The sequence below is a fragment of the Primulina huaijiensis genome, chromosome 17 (genome assembly GCF_012295235.1).
Source record: "Primulina huaijiensis isolate GDHJ02 chromosome 17, ASM1229523v2, whole genome shotgun sequence".
Taxonomy (NCBI): Eukaryota; Viridiplantae; Streptophyta; class Magnoliopsida; order Lamiales; family Gesneriaceae; genus Primulina; species Primulina huaijiensis.
In genome coordinates, this window is record NC_133322.1 from 7,603,580 (window position 1) to 7,627,628 (window position 24,049).

At 35.5% G+C, this 24,049-nt stretch overlaps 3 protein-coding genes and 3 long non-coding RNA genes across 15 annotated transcripts; 3 read left to right on the plus strand and 3 right to left on the minus strand.

The window, feature by feature from the left end:
- Positions 1–25: 25 nt before the first annotated feature.
- Positions 26–1,770, minus strand: LOC140963557 (uncharacterized). 2 transcript variants are annotated; one of them, XR_012172706.1, is made up of 3 exons: positions 1,268–1,418; positions 1,039–1,151; positions 26–184 (listed from the first exon to the last, which is right to left on the minus strand). It is a non-coding gene; the product is annotated as an uncharacterized lncRNA (long non-coding RNA). The 2 variants fall into 2 exon arrangements; XR_012172707.1 differs by adding an exon at positions 1,653–1,770 and having other exon boundaries at positions 67–1,151; positions 1,268–1,424.
- LOC140963558 (uncharacterized) lies at positions 1,399–1,736 on the plus strand. The gene is made up of 2 exons (XR_012172708.1): positions 1,399–1,497; positions 1,693–1,736. It is a non-coding gene; the product is annotated as an uncharacterized lncRNA (long non-coding RNA).
- A 1,581-nt stretch (positions 1,771–3,351) lies between the features above and the next one.
- LOC140962255 (protein STRICTOSIDINE SYNTHASE-LIKE 4-like) lies at positions 3,352–6,576 on the plus strand. Its single transcript, XM_073421102.1, has 6 exons — positions 3,352–3,669; positions 4,926–5,138; positions 5,231–5,298; positions 5,637–5,873; positions 5,966–6,098; positions 6,221–6,576. The coding sequence occupies exons 1-6, from the start codon at positions 3,490–3,492 to the stop codon at positions 6,494–6,496; spliced, it is 1,107 nt and encodes a 368-aa protein (XP_073277203.1). The 5' UTR covers positions 3,352–3,489; the 3' UTR covers positions 6,497–6,576.
- A 733-nt stretch (positions 6,577–7,309) lies between these two features.
- On the plus strand, positions 7,310–12,082 carry LOC140962761 (uncharacterized). 4 transcript variants are annotated; one of them, XM_073421741.1, is made up of 7 exons: positions 7,310–7,451; positions 8,684–9,378; positions 9,479–9,628; positions 10,027–10,155; positions 10,257–10,738; positions 11,210–11,451; positions 11,553–12,082. In XM_073421741.1, exons 2-7 carry the CDS (start codon positions 8,724–8,726, stop codon positions 11,839–11,841), a joined length of 1,947 nt encoding a protein of 648 aa, XP_073277842.1. In that variant the 5' UTR covers positions 7,310–7,451; positions 8,684–8,723; the 3' UTR covers positions 11,842–12,082. The 4 variants fall into 4 exon arrangements, with proteins under 4 accessions (XP_073277842.1, XP_073277841.1, XP_073277843.1 ...); XM_073421740.1 differs by having other exon boundaries at positions 11,210–12,082; XM_073421742.1 differs by having other exon boundaries at positions 10,443–10,738; positions 11,210–12,082.
- Positions 7,635–8,516, minus strand: LOC140962763 (uncharacterized). Its single transcript, XR_012172611.1, has 2 exons — positions 8,272–8,516; positions 7,635–8,089 (listed from the first exon to the last, which is right to left on the minus strand). It is a non-coding gene; the product is annotated as an uncharacterized lncRNA (long non-coding RNA).
- A 7,098-nt stretch (positions 12,083–19,180) lies between the features above and the next one.
- LOC140963000 (pentatricopeptide repeat-containing protein At1g71210, mitochondrial-like) lies at positions 19,181–23,780 on the minus strand. Of its 6 annotated transcripts, none has more exons than XR_012172643.1 (3): positions 21,052–23,780; positions 20,003–20,319; positions 19,181–19,879 (listed from the first exon to the last, which is right to left on the minus strand). XR_012172643.1 is itself a non-coding variant. In XM_073422192.1 (2 exons), the coding sequence occupies exon 1, from the start codon at positions 23,736–23,738 to the stop codon at positions 21,099–21,101; it is 2,640 nt and encodes an 879-aa protein (XP_073278293.1). In that variant the 5' UTR covers positions 23,739–23,780; the 3' UTR covers positions 19,181–19,888; positions 21,052–21,098. The 6 variants fall into 6 exon arrangements, 2 of the variants coding, with proteins under 2 accessions (XP_073278293.1, XP_073278292.1); XR_012172642.1 differs by having other exon boundaries at positions 19,181–19,888; XR_012172640.1 differs by having other exon boundaries at positions 19,999–20,319.
- Between the last annotated feature and the right edge of the window lie 269 nt (positions 23,781–24,049).

Sequence of the window (24,049 nt, forward strand, 5' to 3'; positions counted from 1 at the left end):
TGCTAATTTTATGAACTAAGAAGAAGAAAAATATGCAGCTTAAATATTCCTAAATGTAATGTTATGGAAAACTAAGCAAACGCGTACCTATATGCTGATTGAGTCGAGGATCTGGCCATTTTTTCCCAGAGTATACCTCAGCGCATGCAGATCGTTTATGTTCACACAGCAAAGAGCAAATAACCTTGAGGGAAAAAAGTATAGCAATTAACGTAGGCAAATTCAACATAACCCAAATAACCTTGAGGAAAAATAAGTGTTACAATTAACAGAGGCAAAGTCAGGATTTTAGTTTTACCAAAAGTGTAAACCAATATGTAAAAAAATATTTATTTTTGGGCGAGGTGTTTCGGCTAAGCATCTACTGAATCGTTGGAAGATTTAAGGGATTTTTTTGCCTGTTTGTCGTTTGGATTATACTTCTTCTTTTCCTCTTGTTTTCTACGAGTACATTGTTTGTTGTCAAAGACCAATATTGTATATGATTTAGTTCGAAGATGGTTTAGTAGTGTTTATGCCCTTGTCAGTTTTGAAGGTGTTCTGGAAACCCTTAATTTGGAGCCAATCGAGGAAATAATTTAGTTATATTGATTGAAAATATTATATTATCATTATCTACACAAATAGTATTAATTTACTATGGTACAACAGTAGCTATTTTTCTGCTCAAAATTTAAGCTCTTTGAACAAATACTGAAGGATTGGAAAATACAATGAGGCTTTAGAAAAGTTTGAGTCAGTATTAGGTTCTAAACCAGAGGCAGAGGAATCTGTTGTAGCAAGTTGATGTAGCTAATGAGCTTTGGTAGTCCGAAAAAATTCACAAACCCAAAAAAAAAATCCCAAAGCTTGTTCCAGTTGATAACTTAGTTCATTAGAAGGATCAAACCAAGAAGCTTAAAAAGAAACCCAATTGATAACGAGGGAAAAACAAGAACAAGCAAACATATGGAAGAAGCTTAAATGCCCAAATCAACAACCAGAACAAAAAGAATGAACAAAAACAAACAACCCAAAAAGAAGAACAAGGAAATAAACCTGGGCAAAGCTTGAACCGAAGCAGCAGACGGTACACCGAGAAACAAGACTGGAGCTGGAGAAGTTGTGAAGACGAAAGAGAGGAGATTACTGCACTTCCTTACACCGAGAAGCTTGAATGCCCAAACCAGAAATTAACACAAAAAGAAGAATAAATGCCCAAATCAGAACCTAACACAAAAATTAGAACGAAAGCACAAAATCCAAAAAGAATAACAAGAAAACAAACCTATACAAAGCTTGCACCGAAGCAGTAGACGGTCGCCGAGCGAAGCAGCGGACGGTCACCGAGTGAAGCAGGAGTGCAACCGAAAACACAAAAAATAGAACGAACACAGAAAACCCAAAAAGAAGAACAAGGAAACAAACCTAGACAAAGCTTGAACCTAAGCAGCAGACGGTCGCCGAGCGAAGCAGTGGACGGCCGTCGAGCGAAGCAGGAGTAGAACCGAAGAAGTTGTGAGGACGAAAGAGAGGAGAAGAACAAGGAAAAAAACCTATACAAAGCTTGAACCGAAGCAGTAGACGGTCGCCGAGCGAAGCAGGATTGCAACCGAAAACACAAAAAATAGAACGAACACAGAAAACCCAAAAAGAAGAACAAGGAAACAAACCTAGACAAAGCTTGAACCTAAGCAGCAGACGGTCGCCGAGCGAAGCAGCGGACGGTCGTCGAGCGAAGCAGGAGTAGAACCGAAGAAGTTGTGAGGACGAAAGAGAGGAGATTACTGCACTTCCTTCCACCGATTTACTACGCGAGATCTGTCCCTTGTTGCTGTGAAGAGGAGGTTGGGTAAATACCATTCAAGATCTGTTCGCGATGTGAGAAATCTAAAGATGTGAGAAAGCAATTTTATCGATGTGGAGATGGGCATGTCACACACGTGTATTTTGCTTCACCTGCAACCGGAAGGAAACTGGCCATCACCAACTTTTTCCCTCTTTTAGTATAGTAGATATTCCCACGTATGTAAATAATAACCNAAAAAAATAATTAAATGAAATAAACTTGTCATCCAAACGCATCTTGGATGGAAATGTGAGCATTTGGTGAACTTACGTTGCATATTCTAATATTCAGTATTTTAATACTCATTCTGAGTATTTCATTGACCAAATCAAGTATTTTAAAATTGAAATTAGGTATTTCGCAAGTAAAACTAAGTACTTCAAAAAATTCAATTCTTAGTTGCGAATTTGTTTTTCTTTTAAAAATTAAAAAATATTTAAATGAATGTGCATGTCATCTAAATGCATCTTGGATAGAAATGCGAGCACTTGGTGAACTTACATTGCCCACTAGAATATCCAGTATTTTATTAACTTTTATGAGTATCTCAATTACCAAATCAAGTATTTAAAATTTAAATTAGATATTTCGCAAATAAAAGTAAGTACTTCAAAATGTTCAATGCTTAGTTGCGAAATTTTTTTTAAAAAAATAAAAAAATAATTAAATGAAATGAACATGTCATACAAATACATATTGGATGGAATGCGAGAATTTGGTGAACTTACATTGCATATTCGAATATCCAATATTTTAATACCCATTATGAGTATCTCATTTACCAAATCAAGTATTTTAAAATTGAAATTAGGTATTTCGCAAGTAAAACTAAGTACCTGAAAAGTTCAATGCTTAGTTGCGAATTTGTTTTTTTAAGAATAAAAAAAATAATTAAATGAAATGAACATGTCATCCAAATGGATCTTGGATGAAAATGCGAGCATTTGGTGAACTTGTGTTGCATATTCGAATATTCAGTATTTTAATACACATTCTGAGTATTTCATTTACTAAATCAAGTATTTTAAAATTGAAATTAAGTATTTCGCAAGTAAAACTAAGTATTCCAAAAAGTTCAATTGGTTGCGAATTTGTTTTTTTTTTTTTAAATAAAAAAATATTTAAATTTAATTTACATGTCATCCAAATGTATTGGGAATGATGAGTGGAAAGAGAAGATAACCAACAAAAAATAGATATTTATATAATTTTTTATTAATTAAAAGAGTAAATAGATAAAATTGTATGAAACATATAGTAAAAATCAAGTTTGTTTTTTGTCAAGTATTAAAATACAAAAAAAAATTGTTAGATACTGAATCTTAAATAAATCATACATATATATATTTTTCTCCCATTAGAAATTTTAGCAATGGAAAAGTTACAACAATCATTGTAACCCAATCAGGCCGGCCACAGATTCAACGCAAGACTTTTAAAAAATGGGATATATTAAGATAGACGTAACATGGCACTGCTTCCCCCTGCCTTTTTGACAACAGTCAATGTGCCCCCCGGAAGTGACAATGACCCGTTAGCACGTCTAATCTTCCCAACTTATCTTCTAGCTAGCCCATTATTTTTCTTATCTTCGAAACATATATCGCCTCTCCAATCAAGCTCTTCGAGTATTTGGAAGAAACACAGAACCCAGAAATTAAATGGATTCTGATCAAGCCATAGCACCAAGAAATCACTGGAAAACATGCTCTAGCTTCGTAATAGGTTGTCTAGTGGCGGTTTCCCTACAAGTTATCTTCTTCTCACCGATATCTCCCGAAGTTCTTGAATTTCCTCCGGATTCTTCTGTTTTGCTAGTTCAATCCAATAGCAAATTGCAGGTAATTAAGTATCGAGTACTCTCTCATCTTCTGCATGTATATTAATATATATTAGGGTATCTCCAACCCGGATTGCTCGAATCCCTTGCACCAAATTTGACGCAGGGGCCAAAGCTTTATTATTATTATTATTATTTTATTTTATTATGATTATAAATAATTTAATTTGATAGATAATAAATTAATGACAATTTAAAATGTACAAATATAAAATATATCATGNAATATTATAATAACTATATTTATTAAAAATATGATATTTTTATATCATATTAATATTAATCCTTAAATTTATAAACACATATTAAATACATAATAAAAATAATGTATGTTTTATGTGTAAGATTTAAAATAAATGAGTTAGAGATAAAATTTATATTTTATGTAGAAATTATACCATAAAACTTGCATTTAAATAGATTTTTTATATTAGAGACGACGATGCACGCCTCAGGTTGCGTAGACAAGTTGGGTTTAGGTTTAATAATTGATTTTTACAGAGTAGTTTGGATTCATATGTTGCTTTCTTTTTCTATGATTAAAAAAACACGTGGTTTGATATTTTTCTTTTAAATGCTAATGGAATGTATCTTTATGAGGTACTTTCTTTTCCCATTCTCACTAACTAAAATTGTTTTCATTGATTTTTAAAAAAATGTTTTCACTGATTACTACTTGTTTGTGATATAACAAAACAAAAGATTTCCTTGCTTTCTGATTTTAGATATGTTTGGTGTATCATTAAAAACAAATGGAAAACTAATCAGAAATTCAATGTTTCTATGTGATTTTAGTTTTTATTAGTGTCCAATGTTATTTTTGCAATTTTAGTTATTTTTCTGAGGTGACCTTAATATAACACTTATATGGTGTTTACGTGGTGGCTCTGATATTGAGTCGATATATGAAGTGTCACATCCAACACTTCATATAGGAAATGCTAAAATTATCAAAAAAATTAAAAAATATGAGACTAAGACGAAAATTAGATAACATGAATGAAAAAATTTGCAAAGGGAACAATGGACCATAAGTGCAGTTTTTTAAAATTAATAGAATATTTTCTGATGGCCAAAATATAATATTTTTATTATTTTCAAACAAACAATATATAAATGTTTGATTTTTTTTAAAATTTATGTAGTTTCAAGGATCGCCGCCCTCCTCGACCTTTTCGAAGGGCTACTACATGCTGTCCGGTAATTCAACCGGATCGAGATTACATTTTCGCTAACTTCACTGTTACGATAACACAGGAAGTGATTAAATTAGGAGAAGGATTACTAGATAAACCAGAAGACGTTGCAATAGACGAAGATGGCGTACTTTATACAGCTACAAGAGATGGTTGGATCAAAAGGTTGCACAAGAATGGAACATGGGAGAATTGGTGGCATGTTGAGAGTCAAGGTTTACTCGGGCTAACCGTAACACGGGCCGGCGATGTTATCGTATGCGATGCAGAGAATGTGAGTGAAACATAGTATCACATCATAATTTATTTTGTTGAACTTATTTTTAGGTTTAAAACTTGGGATGATGCATGTTTTTGGGCTTGCAGGGTTTGCTTAAGGTTAATGAAGAGGGTGTCAAGGTTCTTGTATCCCATTTTAACGGTTCCAAGTTGAGGTGACAATGTTAAATCATAGAAGGTTACTTCTTTGTTGAGCAAAGTTTGATTTATTATTGTTTTCATTTTGTCTCGAAATTAAAAGGGTTATTAATTTTAGTTCTTAAATGCATGGTATGATGTTTTTTCTTGGCATAATAATTTTGATATTTTGAATTTAGAAATTCCGAAACTATGGGTCTAGTTGACCAATTTAGTCACGTTTTCGTGTTCCATTGCGATATTTGTCTTGGCTGTAGCTTACAAGTGCGCATATTTGTCTTCCGATAATGAATCCTTCTATTCTAAAGAACATAATATTCAAAAATCTTGATCGTGATTCTATCATTAATGTAAGGCTGGTAGATGACGTGATCGAATCATCCGATGGCACGCTGTACTTCAGTGATGCAAGCACCAAATTCAGCCTCCATGACTGGCATCTCGACATGCTTGAAGCGAAGCCTCATGGCCGGCTTCTAAAATACGATCCTGGGTCGGAGGAGACATCCATCGTGCTGGACAAGCTTGCCTTTGCAAATGGTGTTGCTCTCTCTGCAGATCAAGATTTCTTGGTCGTATGCGAAACATTGAAGTAAGCAGTAAAAATTCTAGCAAATTACTGTCAACTTCGTCCTTTTACATGCGATGGTTGATTCGAGTGAGTTAATGTGATTATTGAATCAGATTTAGGTGCTTGAAATATTGGTTGAAAGGGGATTTTAAAGGAGAAACAGAGATTTTTATTGATAATCTTCCTGGTACTCCTGACAACATTAATCTCGCTCCGGATGGCTCATTCTGGATTGCCTTGTTACAGGTACCTCCTACATTTATGATATGAACTATATGTGATTATCCATGTTAGTTTTGAATCGATTTCGCTAATTTTCACCGGAGTGTAACATGTTTTTGGAAAAAAAAATTATATTGGTGATGCAGTTAGTTTCTCCTGGGATGAAATTCATACACGGTTCGAGAGTTGTAAAACGCGTAATAGCGTCTCTCCAAGTGAGCAAATTATGGGTTTTTGGTTTGCACAAGAAAGCAATGGTGGTGAATGTAGCAAGTAATGGGAAGCAGATCAAGAGGAGTTTTGATGATCCAACAGGAAAAGTGATGGCTTTTGTAACATCTGTGTTAGAGTTTGAAGACCATCTGTACTTGGGAAGTCTTCAAACCAATTTCATTGGCAAATTACCATTAAATTCCGTGTAATACAACAAAGGCCTCTTGGCCTAACTTCTTTCTTGAGACTAAGTTTCATGTTCGAGACTCGTTCTAAATAATTTTTTTTTTTTTTAGAAAAAGTAAAACTTCCATATATTATACATAAAAAATATTCCCATATTTTGTAAATTGTGTTTTATTTGCAGGATATCTGTGTTTCTTGAATGAGTGTGTTGATAGAGTGATCCATGAACGACACAAATTTCATATATTTGAGAAAGTTGGTTATTTATGGTCATTTACCAAAATAAAATAACTTACATTTTTGTGGCAACCAATCTCCTTTTACTGGTTAGATGAATTTGCAAAAGAAAAAAAAAACACCAAATAAATTGTGGAATTGCGGAAAAAAATAGAAATTTCTACACATGTAATTTCGATACAATGTAGATTTCGTTCGGAATTGGAATTCATTGGTAGAATATATATTTTTTCAATTTAGTTGGAATATATTCAATTTAAAGTGTGTGACATTAGCCTAATTTATTTGATATTTTTACAAATGTTAATAAAATTATTGAATTTTTATTTATATATTATTTTATTTAATTTTATTTTATTTCTATTTAGATAATTTAAAAATATGGTTGTACGTTTACAAAAATTTAATTAATAAAAATATATTAATAAAATAAAATAATTAAATATAAATATTGAACTATATATATAACACATTAATTTTCAATAAAATATTTTAAATATTATATATCACGTCAACAATATCATCCAAAATTAGAAAAATATACAAATTAAAGAAATAAACCGACGAACAATGGCAAAATATAAAATTAATTTTTTCTCTTTTATCTAACTCATATATGATGAAAGCAAAGATTCTCTGGTTTACTATTTCGATTGGAGGAAAACTAAATGCAGAGGAAATCAATTGCACCTAACGAAACTTGGTGGAGTAAATGCGGAGAATTGTCGCTTCTCCTGCTCGGTCAGTTCACTTTGCTTTCTTGGATCGATTTTTTTTTTCCGATTTTGATTCTAAACTGCTCGATCCGCTCCAACTACTGCAGAATTTCTACGTAGTTTGCTGTTTTGGGCCTTTTTTGGTTTACTGTGTTGTATGTTGTACTCCATTTTGCTGCTGGATTAGCTTATATAATCGCAATATTTGTTTGAGTGGTAGGAATTTGAGCTTCTCCCTGTTACATCATCTCTTTTTTGTGCTTGGGAAATGCAGTTTTGCTCGGTCATCTTTTGCTGCAAATTTGTGGGTATTTCTTAAAATAAATTTGCTATCTTTAGAAGGAATGCTATGCACAGAGTATAACTGACCCTTAAGTTTTTTTCTTTACAAATAAATGTTTATGTAATTAAACTCTTTGTATGAGAAACGTAGCCAAGTTAATTTTAATTTTTTTGATATATAAAATTTTTAGTTTTCACATTTTACTGTACTATTATTTCAAAATTAACTTTTTACAACTACAAAAATAGTTCTATCATAATATTTAATTTAAAATACTGTTAAGTATTTATTATCAGGAAAGTTAAATGATCCTAAAATTTAATATGAGAAAATAGCTTCTTTATAACATCACCAAATATAAATCACAAGCCATAGTTTAACTTAAAAAAATACATTTCGTGTGTTTCCAACATATCTGACGTACCAGAATGATGTCGAAGGAAAGGACTAGATACTTTAATTTTTTTCCCTATTAAGAATCTCTTCACCATATTGTTACTTGAAGTTGTAAGTGGTACATAGATAGCATGACTCATTGTTCTTGCATAATTTGAATTAATACTACTTTAATAAAATGTCAACTGTACCCAGAGTTGTTAAGGACGATTATTTATTCGTTTATATGATCATACTAAAAAGTCATACTTTGTGAAATCTGTGAATAATAATGTAATAATTTTCATTATGACAAGCCGCAGCCCGTATATGCAAGGTCTGTTATCTTTGCCTAGAATCTATTGTGCCTAACTGTGTGCGATATGATATACCTGTTGTATGATCGTTTTTTCATGAATTTCTAGTTTTTTATGTTAGAATAACCACTGCGCTTGGTGTCCTTTATTGAAAACGATAGCTTACAATTGCTGGAAGATTACCTCAAAACCTGGCTATACAAGACAAGAATATATAATTTGGTTTTGTACTGCAAGTGATGACAATGTAATTTTTGACGGTCTTGTTCTGAATTTTATCAGTACCTTGCGCTGCGTGGAGTAATTTTCGAACGTTGCTGGAATGATGAAGGGGTTTTCATCACAACAAGAAGATAACAAGAATGAGCCGGGACCCTTGGCGAAAATCCTCCTCGGGTCAAGAAATAAAAATGTTAAAACTTCGACGGAAGTAGAAATGAAACCACCTGATAATGCCCACAGTTCAATGCCCGTGGAGAAGAAGGAACACGAGAAGGATCTCAATTGGTATTTACCACTGTACAGAGCTGCTATAAATGGTGATTGGAAGAGCGCCAGAAAATTCTTTGATCAGGATCCAGATGCAATCACAGCTAAAATCACGAAAGTTTCAGAGACAGCACTACATGTTGCAGTTGGGTCAGGAAAGGCAATAGATTTTGTAAAAGAATTGTTAGAATTGATACCAACAGAGGCATTGGTGACTCTGCGTGATCAGATTGGACAAACTGCCCTACACAGCGCTGCCATATTTGGCAATGTTGAGGCAGCAAAACTGTTAGTTTCAAAAGACCCTGCTTTGCCAAATACCCCGTGCAACTCGTCTTTTCTCCCTTTACATGCGGCTGCTGGATATGCCAACAAGGATATGGTGTCTTTCTTATTAACTGTCACGAGAGATGATACAGGCTACAATCCCTTTGCAGATGGATCTGGTGTAGATATTCTGAATCTTGTGATTCTTGCTGAATTCTATGGTAATGATACACATTGCATAAATTTTTAAAGAATTTGAGAGAGAATGATATGTTATTTATGTACTATCTGTTGATTAAAACATTTTCCTTTGTTCCGCAGATTTGGCTCTTTATCTGGTGCAGCTTTACCCTTACTTGGCCACATTGAGATCCAGCACCGGTAACACTGCACTGAACACGATTGCTAGAAAGCCTTCTGCATTCTTCAGAAAAAGTTCACTTCGCTTTTGGGAGCGATTCATTTATTCATGTTAGTTTCTAGCTCATTCTGTGCTGCCTATTTACTAAAGTTCTATTTCTGTCTTTTATATCATGACCGTGCTTATTATTTTGTCCACTACTGGAATTACTCCGTCATGATGCGCTAGCTTTACTTACCACTTGATTGTTCAACTTAAGATGCAATGTTTGTCTCAATCTGTAACAATATGGTGAATGGAGTTTCTCAAGATAGAATGACAGCAAACCTGGCCTTCAAGATATAGGACTTTAATGTTATCTGTTAGGTCTATTTCTATATCCTATTCACCTTCATTTTTACTATCACGGTTTTGTATGAGTTACAGAATGTAATCAATGATGATTCAACTTGAAAATATATATCAATGCTCTATGAGAAATCAGTTTAATTTTTTTTCAATGTCAAAGGTGTGCCTACAAAGTTTGGGAAGTTGTATAGTCATCATGAAAGAGTCGAGGAAAATCCATCTGTGGTCATGGGAATTTATTCAAAACTGTGTTACTGTTCTCCACCTCTCCAACGGCTTTGTTTATCTGGTTCGTTGATTTCCCTTCTCACTATCTATGAATAAAAAAGGATTGAACATCATAATGATTTTAGTTTTAACTTTTTCCGAGTACTCTTATTGGCATTGCAGTGTTCCGTAAGTGGCAATTAACAATTTGGAAAGTTATTGAATTTTTAGTACCACAAGCGACTTATATTGGAGAAACTAGAATGATGCATGTGCAAGTTCTTCAACTTGTGAAATGCATATGCAAAGAGATTGCGAAGTTGGATTACTTGACAGCTGCGTCGATGTTTCACATGCCGATTCTTTCAGCAGCAAGTTCGGGAAATAGTGAGATAGTCGAAGAGATTTTGGAGTATTTTCCTCACGCAATTTGGTCAATAGATCCAATGGGACATAATATATTTCTACTGGCTGTTATAAACCGGAGAGAGAATGTTTTCAACCTCTTGTATCAGATGAGTGAACATAAAAAGCTGGCTACACAGCTTACGGACAATGAAGGGAACAACATCTTGCACCTTGTTGGGAAACTGGCACCTCCAGCTCAACTCCATCTTGTATCTGGTGCAGCTCTACAAATGCAGCGTGAGTTACAGTGGTACAAGGTAAGTATAACTTCCCAACTTCCTCATATCTAACGTATGGTTCTGATTGCAACTTAAATCATTCTTGAAATCACTTGGATCTTGTAGTGCAAACTTTTTTTTATTAAACACCTTTCGTGCTTCGATGGAGGGTTCCCCTACCAACACACAACAAGAGGAAGAAAAGTACACATTGTATGTGAGCTAACGTCAGGACTCGATTCTCATGAATTTTATGCTGATGCAATTATTGTCTGGAGATTATTTGGAATCATGGTGGTCTATAAGATGTAACAATTGTAACGTGTTGTGTGGTTTGTTTTCCTGTTTGAAAGGTTTAAATTGCATGATTGACACCAACTATGCTATTTGGTATAGTGACAGACGCTCTATTTAAAAGGCTATAGTTATTAAGACAACAGGGAGGATCTATTTAATTATTCAAATCATTTAGATGTATCTCTTATATCAAGTTAGTTAATTTCACCGTAGGAAGTGGAAAAGTATGTTACTCCCGACTCCAAAGACAGGAAAAACTCCAAGCTTAGAACACCGCCTGTTGAATTTTCTGAGGAGCACAAGGATTTGGTCAAAGAGGGGGAGAAATGGATGAAGGACACAGCCAATTCTTGCACGGTTGCTGCAGCTCTGATTGCTACCATAGCTTTCGCTGCTTCTATTACTGTACCAGGAGGCAATAATGGCGACAATGGCGTTCCTATTTTCTACAACAAGTTAGCATTCCTTACATTTGCAGTTTTTGATGCTATGTCTTTGTTCTCATCTACCGCTTCGATGTTGATGTTCTTGTCTATCCTCACTGCACGTTATGCAGAAGGAGATTTTCTATACTCCCTTCCGAAGAGGTTAATAATTGGTCTTGTCACTTTATTTCTTTCCATAACATCTATGATGATCGCCTTCAGCGCAACCCTGTACCTTGTGTTTGGTCGAAGAAAGGCATGGACTCTTGTACCAATAGCCGCATTAGCCTGTTTACCAGTTATATTGTTCGTGCAGTTGCAATTTCCCCTTCTTTTGGAAATGATTATTTCAACTTACCGCTCCAGAATTTTCGGGAAACGCAGTGGACGTCTGCTGTTCTAAAGGAGGTTAGCGTGTAAAGAATGCAGACTTGGATGATCTTGTTTTTTTATTTCTTGATACAAGAAACAAAACTTCGATCATCTTGTTATTATATTGGTTTGACATATGAAACAAAGATTCCAAATAGGTTGTAATTTATGAAGCAGATGTGAAATATTTGTACGAAAAATGAAGCAAGAAAGCTTTTACACATGTTTCACCTATGCTTCCTTGTATTCAATTGTCATATCTTTTCAAGGAAGAAGATTTCGTGTTTTACTTCTTGTTCAAAAGCTCCTCTCCAGAATTATAAGAATAAGTAAATGATATCTATTGTTTTTAATAAACGAATAATATTAATAATATTAACTAATCAATAAAAATTACAAATACAAATACATCTGAAACCAATCATTCGGGGGGGAAAAAAAACTTGCAACAAGAGCGACGACATTTATTCATAATTTTTTGTTGCTTTCAAGAACATAACGCTGGAACTTTTTTGTATGCAATGAGGAAAAAATAAATATCCAAAAAAATTTAAATTTTTTAAAAACAAACAATAATAGAATTGTGGAATGTAAGCAATCCAAGGCAGCTATCCAAATAGACAGTTGCTGAATCAGTTAAGGCAACTAACAGGTGGTTGGTTGGATAAGGATGAGTAGTTGAACAAAATTAGGACTGGCCTTTGATCACAGCTTATGGTCATGAAGTGGAATCCTTCGTGTGCGGCCAGATATAAGTAGAAGGAGTCAAGTGGAAGGGATGAATGCATGAAAGAGTTCTGAGATCATATGTAACAAGTGAACAAGAGACAACAAGTCTTCTCCTTTGAAAATTCGAAAGCTTTTCTTTGTAATCCATAGAAGAGAAAATAGTGAATTTAGAGACTACATTGTATTGTAAATTGTTCATTGTACACTGATTCAATATAGTGAAAGCACCTCCTGTGGATGCAGATCGTTTTCTTGATCGAACCATGTAAATCTCGTGTGTTAAGTTTTTGTTTGTTTTTGTTGATTTTGCATTCAATTGTTCTCAAGTTCTGTACGCATCGAATCATCTAATTGGAAGCGGGAAACAAGATTCAAGTTGATAAACCTTACAATTACAATTGATATCAGAGCCAGGTTGTTGGCTATCAAAGAACTCGCAAATGGGTTACAAGATTGAGGTTGATCGTTTCGATGGAACTGGAGACTTTGCACTTTGGCGTAGAAGGATGCACGTTGTTCTTGTCCAACAGAAAGTTGCTAAGGCATTAGGCGGTGAAAAGAAATTACCAGAAACACTCACCGCTGATCAGAAGATGGACATAATGGATACAACGTTCAGTTCCCTCACTCTCCACTTGAGTGACAAAGTTCTTCAGGAAGTAGCCTCAGAGAAAACAGTCATAAGAATCTGGGCAAAACTTGAATCCTTATACATGACAAAATCGCTGCAAGATAGGATCTAACTCAAAGGTAAATTTTTGCTTTCAAGATGAATGAACTGAAATCCATCTGTGAAAATCTTGATGAATGTTTTTTGGTTCCCATTGGGTTTACCTTGTTCACAGGTCGACCCCATGGCAGCAAGAAAAGGCGATCTTGTGCTATACTCCGGTGATCGCTTTCCTACCGTGTAACGACTGCCCCGCTGTCTCCGACATGGACCCGGTGAAATTGAATTCTCCGTGAAGATGCGGAGTACCAACGGCTAGACGGTAAGACCCCGTGCATCTTAACTATAGCTTCGCAGTGACAACCTTGATCGAATGTGTCCATGATACTTCCAAACTCTCTTCCAAACTCTTACTCAGCATTTGTTGATACAATGAAATATGCGAAAAAAATATGGTATTTGATGAAATTTTGAAGGATTTGAAGGCAAAAGTTCACACAAGCAAATAGAAAAGAAAGTCAAAGACTCGGGAGATGGTTTGTTAATATAGAAACCATATTCAATCTTAATATCAATATCTCAATCGATGTCAATAGGTCTATATGCATAATACAAGGAACTAGCGGCATCACTCATGTAAATCATAATGAATTAGGTAAGCGCATAACAAACGACATAAACACATTAATCATTTATATGAGTAACCGGGCATTATAGTGAGCTACCAAGAAGGGTCTACGAACATGATGTCCCAATTAAAAGGGTTTGGGGAGCATGGCAACAAAGTTGGAGGTTATTGCAACATCATTCAAGTGCTAGAGGATCAAAAAGACAGCAGCACCCGTGCCAAATCTCGTACCCCCGCGCCCGAAACGCAGAAAAGTGGACTTGCACAGAACCAGCTGCACATCAGCGCCACTTCTGTGCGCACCTTACTGCCCGAAATGAAGAATTACAGTAAACCGCGCGCACCTGCGTGAACTTGGGTGCACCCGCGCGCCTTGCTACGCAGAAAAGAGATTTATTTCTTAGTTTAGAGGTCAAATTATTTATGGAACTTGATTTATAATGTCAATTGTTTTTCACACGGACTGTCAGAGACGAGTTCTTTGAAGGTTCGTTTGAATCTCAATTGTTTAAATCGTGATTATTTGTTACTAAGCTTTTCATAGTTTAGAGGTGAATATCACAAACCATTGCTTGTTTCAAAAGATCAAGACAACACAACGTTCTTTATTTCATTGAATCGAGGACGTGACTTCATTTTAGAGCATGTTTGCTTTTCGTGTTTGAAGAAAAATCGTATCATACTGCATTGACTGATGAAAATATAGAAAAATCGACTTCAGTAGGAAGAAGTTTTGGAAGAATTATCACATGAAGATGAGCCACCAATGAAGTTGTGGATGAAGAAGTTCCCGAAACTATTAATTTTTGCTCATCGATAAAAAATTATCATACGCACATCAACGATATCTTTATTTTCCTCCAACACCGATTTCAAAAGATTTTTTCTTTGAGATCCAACACCAATATTCTCTTCCCATGTTTATCATAATTTATGGAGTGTTGTTGAGGTGACAAGCTTAAATTGTATACATATGGCCAATCTTTAGGGAACGTGGAACCAGGACCCATCGTGGTGTCATATGACACTTACTTTGGCCTTCAACTGCTCTTTGATTAGAGCTTCTGAGGGTCAAGATGATGACTGAAAAATCAGGTGTCTCTTGGAACGCAACCCAAGTGTTTTATTTTATTTTTGCATTGAGTTCTTATTTCTTATTGATTGATCATGTTTAATCTTTAAATTTCCATGCAACGTGTGCATAATGGAAGAAGTGAAATGTAATGTCCAAAATGCAATAATGTAATTCAACTGCATGCAAATCTAAGAAAAATAGAAAATATTTAATTTAATTATTTTAATTGCATTAATTAGGTAAGAATTTAGACCCAATAACCATAGCATTATAATCCCATTAGACCCATTATAATGTAGAAACCACACACACTCATGTTTGGAGGCTTTTCACGTGATTTTGAAGAATAAAAACTCAGCAAGGATCCCCCGTCTCTTCGCAAACGCCCGCGCGTCAAAGATTATTTTTCGTACATGAAACATGCAAAGGTACACTTTAATCTTCCTTCACTCATTGTTCATACCATATTATGTGTGTTAATACATGTTTGCATGAAAAATATATTACCCTCTCATTTATTTTCGTTTTTATGAATCATACATGGAAAATCATGATTTTTCTTACATAATTCTTCATGTTATTGATGCACAAAGGGGCTGTCATGGTAGGGTCATTAGAAGGGATGAATTTTAGTAATTTTAAGGGTCTTAAGATGCAAGAGGTAGGCTTGTTATGTTTCATGGTAATAGGGGCCGCACGGTTTTGTGTTTTGGGGGAAACTAGGGCACAGTTTTGGGATTATGGAAGGGTGCGGCTGCTAGCTACTGTAGGAACATGTTCATGGGGCCTAAGAGGGCTGAATCATGGTCCTAGATATGTTGAGGGAGGGCTGGTGCAAGGAGAGGGGCGGTAGGCGCTAGGCGCTAGGCTTGGTCACGTGATGGCTTGAAGGGGACGAGTGATGGGTTGCAAGTGCATGGGCTGTATAGGCTGGTCCAGTAGAGTCTTAAGGGTTCTGTCTAGGTCCTAGGAGGGTTGGTCAGATCTGGTTCACTCGATTATGGTCTAGGTACGAAGGATTTGAAGTTGGTTGAAGCTAGGATTTCGAAAAGAAAGGGCAGAAAATTCCAGCAGCTGTCTAGGCATTTCCGAGGGTCTTAAGCTGTTTGATTTGGGTTTTATAGGGTATGGTTAGGTGTTATTAAGCTCTGGTTCAATTTTGGTTAAGTTTCGAGTTGATTCGGGTTAAAACCGAGATTTCGATTCAAGTTTTAAAACGAATGACGAATTTAGTCGAGGAGCTTAAGTTTGCGTCTAAGTAATGTTTATGGGTGTCTTTTAAGGTGTTATGATAAGTTTGGATAAATTCGGGTCGTCATTTTAAGGTCCAAGGGTAAATTGGGGAAGTTTGGCTTTGAGGAGCAAAACGATCATTTTACACTTGAAAATTGTTACACGTCCTGGCAGTGCCCTGAATGCTGTAATGAATGCTAAAATTTTTATTTTAAAAGGTTTAAAAAACTATAAAGTTAAAAGATGTGTTGCATGCTTGGTTTAAAAGAAAAATGATATCTATGCATGAATTTTTATAAGTGATGGATATGATGAAATGTTTTGAAGAATGTGATTTGATTGTGACTAATATGAATACAGATAAGAAAGGATATGATGAAATGTAAGGTCAAGGCTCAGTTGATGGGTGAGAGTGTCGCTGATGTCCCTGTCGCCTAGTACCATGGCAATACGTTAGATTGATCAATCGACCAACAGCTGATATGTATGTCACAATTAATTATCTGAATTCAATAAAAAGAAACATATACATATATGATGAAAGAAAAAAAGTTTTAAAGTTATGCATATTCATGAAAAACTATTTTATTAAAATTATTTTCACTGTTGCATGTGAATGTATACGTATTACTTGCTATCATGGTTAGGGTTTGTTGAATCATTAGACTCACTAGGTGTGAATGATGCAGGTGAACATATTTATGATGAAATTAGAGGACATGATGGTCGAAATGGCTGGACTGATGATGCACATAACCCGAGCGTCATTGCTAGTTTTTCCGCATTATGATTATTTGATTGTACTTTAAAGATTTTATTATTTTTTATGCTTATAAGTGGTTTTTGAGATGATTTAATATGTTTATGCTATTTTTGAAAAATGTTAGTTTTAGGTCTTAGTTTGACTGTTTATGATTTTATGTTTTGCAATGCGTTTTGGATATTCAAATAAATTTTTGGTGAGTTTTCTTAAATGGTACAAAATATATTTATATATGACCGAAAGTTTTTTAAAAAATTTCTCTAGTTTATTTTAAAGAAAAACGAGTAGTAGACGTTTCATGACAGATTGGTGGTCTAAATAATTAGCTGTAAAAGAAAAAGATCAATGTCTATTCGCAGTTTTCAAGCCCAATGCTTTAAAATCAACAAGAGGAGTTCTTAGTGTATTGTCGTATGAGAATATGGTAATTATTTTCTTTTATTTATTTGTAAAATATAATAGAAAAATAAAATAAAAAATCATGCATTTAGTTGTATCTTGTCATGTAAACACTTGTTCAGAATAATGAGATGATGACCTTTGATCAATGAAATACAAGAATTTATGACAGAAATGTCCATTGAACTCGGTTACTCAATTAGCTTAGGACATCCTTCTTGTTGAAACATGAAATTGTTGTCTGAATGTTGCATCTATTAAATCACATATGTTATAACTAGTAAATTGTGCGAATAGTTATGAAAGTCAAAAAAAAAATTGTGGGAGACTTAGAAGAATTAGGTATTTGTTGAACTTGAACACGTCTTTTGAAGCATATCTTACTCACAGCAGAACGAAAGTAAATTAGGCAATTTTTCTTGAACTTGTGAATTGTGTTGAGCTATCCAGAAACATGAAATTATATGCAATTCATCTTACATCGAGCCTCATAATTTTACCCTTTGAAAATAGAACCCAAAGCCAAATATTCATACCCTAAGAGGTACATATGTTAATAATTATGAAAGAAAAGTTTTTTTTGTAAAAAAGAACTTTGCAAAAAGAAGAATAAGGTCAGGGGGAGCCAAATAAAGAAATAAAACACTATTCTAATTAGGTTAAAAAAGTGATTGCATGGAGTAAAAGAATATTAGATGCAAAATCTGATAGAGCATAATTTAATGTGATCAAGCTACTTCCTTCTTGCACCAACGTGTCGATTGAGTTATCTAGAAATTTTTAAGAATGAGTTTACTTGAAATGCATGCTATTATGAACAACATAGCACACACACGTTCAATTAAAAAATGTAGCGTGTAAACTTTAAAGAGTGTGCGATAATTTATGTTGTGCTTTGATCAATGGGAAGTATGCTAAAGATTAGCTGATGTATGAATGAAATTCTTGAAATCACCATTGAACTAGTTTATTTTTGGTTGTGTCTTGTAATTTATTTTGCAAGAGGNTTTAATTTTTTTTTTTTTTTTTTTCTATTTTTGATCACGGTGAATTTTCATTTTTATTCTTGTAACTTATATGTTATTTTCATTTTTTTGTCATTTTTTTAAATCGGAATTCATCCTGTCAGCCAATCAAAAAATACTTAAATTGAAAACAAATACATGTTAAAGGATGAGTTAGAAGACTAAAAATGAAGTTCACTGTGACAGAACCAAAAATTTAAAAAAAAAAACATGTAAGTTATATGACTAAAAATATAAATTCAACGTAAACATGACTAACAACGAAAAAATACAAATTACATGACAAAAAAATAATTATCTCGTCAATGAAGTGTCCATGGACCGACTACTCACAAAAGATATGAACTTCATATGAAATCCGATTACCAAACATTGACTGACTACTCACAAAGATATGAACTTCATATGAAATCCGATTACCAAAGTTGCACGGCTTCTGCTACGTTCCTTTAGTGTGGACTATGGATCGCTCCAGCATCGAGTCATGTGAGCCTCTCGTATTTTACAAGAAAGCCACACCATATTTAAGAAACGAATGATTATGAACTTTGTTATGAACTTCGTTTTGACGAACTAATTTTTATCATTTTGCCACAATGTATGTGTACCGGGACAGCTGCGAAGTGAATTCTGAAAATGTGGCTACTGCACAAACAGATAATAAAAGTTCCATTTATGGACTAATCCCAGATGCAATTTACCAGAATCTACTGATAGGGCAAATATATACGGCTCCAATGTACGTATTCTACAACCAATAATTCAAAGAATTTTGACAAAAGATATTGTTTCTGACAAGTGACAACACAAATGAGACAGAAATTTGAATTAAACGCACCTAGATTAATGTCACACATAAGCTTAATAAGTTTCTGTCAAACTCTTCTTGCTTTGAACGATCACCTAAAATAAATATACTTGTAGCTAATAAAAAAAACAGCACATATGGCAACGGCGTTGTCCGTGTTGTTATTGTATGTCCATCGCGGGACTTGATTCAAAATCGCCCGACCAGTTTTTTTTCTCAGACGTGTTTCTGGGGAGAAAGTTCTTTATTGCCATTTCTCCAACACCATGAAATACTTTAACAACTGTCTCTTCCTAGTTCCTACTATACAAGGCACGGGAAAAACTGTAACTGTACACATGAATTGCAGGTTGAAGAAGAGAGAGAAGGATCTCACATTTCATCTTCTTGATCTACATTGTAACACTTCTTTGACATATGTTTCGGGAGCTTTGGCTCGGTTTACTCCAATATTCAACCTCGAAACTGACGTCTTACATTGGAAAGTGAGACAAAAGCACGACCAACAGCCAGAAAGCCTACTGCCAAAACTCAGTACAAGGATTCCATGATAAATCTTTGGCGAATGTTGAGCCCGCAATGGAGAGATCTCACATAATCTCAATCTCCTAATCAAGTTCTTGAATTTATCACTTGTGAGTTCCACGGGTTAGACAATGCAGAGTACATATTTTTTGTCTATTAGTTGGACCAAAACCTCATGCCACTGCGCCCAGTAGAGTATCCAGAAGGACATGGATGCTTTCATCCACAAACCTGCACAATCTAGCGCATCGCAAAACTTCATCACCAATTGTATATGTAATAGTAAAGCAAGCGTTGGTGTCCTAACGTATGATTTGTTCAAGTATATAATACACAACCTTTTGCATCACTTACCCTGTAAGACAAATTAACATACAAGCGTATGTGCAGATCAAACTGTTCTGCAAGCCATCCGCAGTATCCCTCCCATGCCTTTTTCTATTCAGATCTGGGACAAACTGTAGGGAAAGACCTACTCATTGGGTGATTTTCGTGCTTAGGGATCTCATTTCATTCCTCGATACTACTTGAATGCTACCCATTTAAAAGCTCGTGAGTTAAGGGGTGGAGTAATGATTCGACAAATTTAAATGCCTGTTGAAGGTCCGGTAAAATGGGTAGCAGGCATTTTCTTCGAATAAAGCTCTCAAAAACAACCACTCAGGAGCCACCTGCCATAAAAATAAACATCATCCTCAATGTTAACAAATTTCTCAAGAGTGCCATGGCCGGTGTGACGTGAAAAATAAAACATGTAAATGGGACCTCTTATAATGTGATCATAGAATCACAGGAATGCTAATAGAACATATAACTGAAAGATGCGGCGCTGGTTGATTACAAATTTAATACAAAAAGCAAGAAAACAAGCATCCTTCTCCATAACAAAATTAGCATCTACTTCTTACTAAGACCACTAAAAGAGTGGTACGATTATCAGATCAGCCCTTTTCCACACTTCTATTTCCATGCAATCGCAGTACAAAAATTTATACAACAAGAAAGTATTTCCTATATATATTCACTGTACTGGCTCCTAAAAGAACAGCAGACAGCTGCAGATCAACAAAAAAAAAAAGTTATTTCTATAGCTTGTCACGAGTCTCACGATAAGAAATAAAATTCTTTGACGGAATTAAGACACCAGCTAACATTACTGTCAACAGTAACGAGTAAATTGGCACTGATAGTATCGTGGTGAGTTTCATGGAGGGATATGAATAAGCTCACATATCAATAACAACCACCTTGTTATAAAACACAATTACTTGTGATTTCTTTTGGATCAAACATTAATCTTGAAAATACACAGAAGTATCATACGGGTATTTCCCTTGGAGTGTAACTTAAAATATCATACCACCAAAAATATTCATTTTTCAGCTCAATTGCGAATAACTTACCCATATTTTGGAAGGCTGTACGTCAGTACATTGATTTTCCAATCATGTTACATCATTTTTCCGGTGATCTCAGTTAATTCAAACCCTCTATTGACCATCTCTTCCATCCATATCCTTGCCTCTGCAGTCCGGCCAACTTTGGCTAAACCATGCACGATTATATCATAACTCCATTTATTTGGCTCATATCCTTTGTCAACTAATTTATCAAAAAATTTACAAGCATAATCCATTCCTTTCATGCTTAATCTTCTCAACAGCATATTGTTAGTGTATATGTCAATAGGGAAGCATTGCTCAATCAGTTTTTCCACATCTTCAAAATCATATCTTTCTTCAACACAACCAGAAAAAACACCAATCACATGCCCCAACATCCAACACACAGGTGGTAAATTTTGTTTATGACTTGCGTAAGACCAAGCGTCGTATAATTTCCTACCTTTCAATGCATGTAACAGAAAAACGTTGCCAATAAAGGATGATATTGGACGACCAATTCGAATCATGTTATTTACTGTATCTACAGCTTTATCGTAGTACCCTATTTCACAATATAACTTTATAAGTTCCTCGTAACATTCAATAGTTGGTCTTGACTTGTTTGCCATCATCTTGTCCAATATTTGTGATGCATGCTCAGGTCTTTTGGCTTTGCAAAGACCAATAATCATGGTGTGCCACAGTTTTCTCTTTTTCCTTCTCATGGACAAACCATGGAATAAATGGAAAGCATGAGCGATGTTTCCGTTCCTTAGATAACTATTTAACAGCAGGATCTCAGACTTGAAGTCTGGTTTGAGACCAGTTCTAACCATCAATTCATACACTTGCATAGCAAATTCAGGCTTCTTTGCTTGCCCTGCTCCATAGATGAAGAAGTTGTAAATTCTAGAGCTGGATGATTCTCGATGAACCAAAAGCATCTCAAGTAGTCGGAAAAATTGCTTCTCTGGGTCATCCATTCGGCACAAGCAGCAAATGACATCTCTAACCAATCTTCTCGTTGGGCTATAACCTTTTTCTTGCATTTCAATAAGTAATCTAGCCGCAACATCTCCTCTACTTGAATTACTAAAGCCATTAATCAGGCTCTCGTAAGCACTCCTTTGAGATGATTTATTTAATCTATTGAGCAGGCTGTGTACCAGGTATCCTTCTTCAACCCTCCTCACACTACAAAGAGCCGATATGAACTTGCCCACAAAATTATTGGGCATGATATCCCGGTCTAGTGCGAAAAGAACCAACTCCTTCATCTTATCAAGCTTCCCTTCTCTGCAAAGAGCATCAACAATAATGGATAAGGTCTTTAGCCCTGGAAAATAACCCTGTTCTACAGAATTTCTCAAGACAGGATAAGCTTCGTCAACACTTCCATCACCCAAGAGAGTATTGATAAGATAATTATACGTCATACAATTAACAGAGAGGCCAAACTCCTCCCTCAAATAGTACAAGCCCATCGCTATGTCCATCCTTCCCACTTTGCATAAAAAACACATGATAGCATTCATAGTGATATTATCTGGTGCAAATTCATTTTCTTTCATCTCCTCCAACAAATCATATACTTCCTCTAGCCTATTCTCCCTCAAAAGCCTACAAATGAGTATGTTATAACGAAAAACATCAGGAACATACCCCTCAACCGCATGTTTATCTTTCAAAAATTCTAGTGCACCATCCAACTTCCCCACCCTGATAAGATTTACTACCCATGTGTCATTAGCTTGCTCCATCGATACGAAACCCATCCTCTGAAACTCCTCAACTATCAAAGCAGCCCTCTCAAATTGATGATCCTTGCACAAGGCATCTACATAGGTACTCACAGCATCCCCGTTCAATTCAACTCTATTATCTGCAGCAAGACAGCGCAAATAAGCCTCGCCCTTCTCTAACTCATTCTGTTTACAGTAACTCTTCATCACGATAGAATGAGTGAACTCATTCTGATACCCTCGGGTTCTAATCTGGTTTGCCATCGTCTCCACAACATCAAAATAACCCTCCTCGACAAGCGAATTCATCAGCACATGGTACGCAAACCCATCCAAATCATAGCCTTGGAACCGCATTCTGCCAAACAATTGGAGGGCAGTCTCAGGTTTACCAGCTAAAGCATAACCAATCACCAACACATTAGCATACCTAACTTTATAAATGTATCTCTGTTTCATATAATTCTGCAGGAAGTCCAACAATACTGACATAAGCTTGGCCTTGGACAAAATCCGAAAGATGGCATTGAATGTGGCTCTCGTATGGTGGAACCCCGGCTGCCGACCCGCCCAATCGAACAGTTTCAAGCAAGATAGAATGTCGTTCTTCTGGTAACTCAGCAAATCAAGAATCAGTTCCTCGGAAAGGCTTAAATTCAATCGAGAGAGGGCTGCATCAGTGGAGGCATCATCGTGGGTGCGGAGGATTTGGAATACACGATCGAAAGTGGGGTTCCTTCGGGACATGAACCAGTCACGGAACTGAGAGATGATGTCTTTGGGATGTATACTCAATGGGAATCCATCAGAACTGATGGGATCAGAAGGGTTGACGAGATATGACGGAGATGGTTGATTGGACTGCATTTGCGCCGTCGATAGGAGAGCTGCGGGGGTCCTCCTGACGGAGTCCGGCGAAGGAGAGTGGAGGAAGGCTCTGCGATGCAGGATGAGCATCGCCATAGCCGGCTTTTTTCTTTTGCTCAGCGTGGCTTGTAAGTTGGAACCGAGAGCTGGAGTATGGGCTCTCAATTGGATCTTGAAGAAGGATCCGATTTCGTTCCGAACCGGGTCCAAGATTTGGGCCCAAGAAATTAAAATCGATCTTCCCGCCTTTTTAAGTAAAAAAGCTATGTAAACTGGTAATCCAAGTAATTAGGTCAAATTCACGATCATTGATCAGACGAAGTTATACCAAGATCAAATAACTTCTCGAAAGAAACTGAACGAAAGAGATGAGAACCGGGTCATCATATTCCAATAATTTTAAGAGT

Excerpts from the sequence above, each read along its gene's own strand:
- LOC140962255 (XM_073421102.1), top strand. The coding sequence starts at position 3,490 with ATGGATTCTGATCAAGCCATAGCACCAAGAAATCACTGGAAAACATGC. Across the intron at positions 3,670-4,925 it reads AATCCAATAGCAAATTGCAG|GAAGTGATTAAATTAGGAGA; the intron begins GTAATTAAGTAT and ends ACGATAACACAG. Across the intron at positions 5,139-5,230 it reads TCGTATGCGATGCAGAGAAT|GGTTTGCTTAAGGTTAATGA; the intron begins GTGAGTGAAACA and ends TTGGGCTTGCAG.
- LOC140962761 (XM_073421740.1), top strand. The coding sequence starts at position 8,724 with ATGATGAAGGGGTTTTCATCACAACAAGAAGATAACAAGAATGAGCCG. Across the intron at positions 9,629-10,026 it reads GGAGCGATTCATTTATTCAT|GTGTGCCTACAAAGTTTGGG; the intron begins GTTAGTTTCTAG and ends TCAATGTCAAAG. Across the intron at positions 10,739-11,209 it reads GTGAGTTACAGTGGTACAAG|GAAGTGGAAAAGTATGTTAC; the intron begins GTAAGTATAACT and ends ATTTCACCGTAG.
- LOC140963000 (XM_073422192.1), bottom strand. The coding sequence starts at position 23,738 with ATGGCGATGCTCATCCTGCATCGCAGAGCCTTCCTCCACTCTCCTTCG.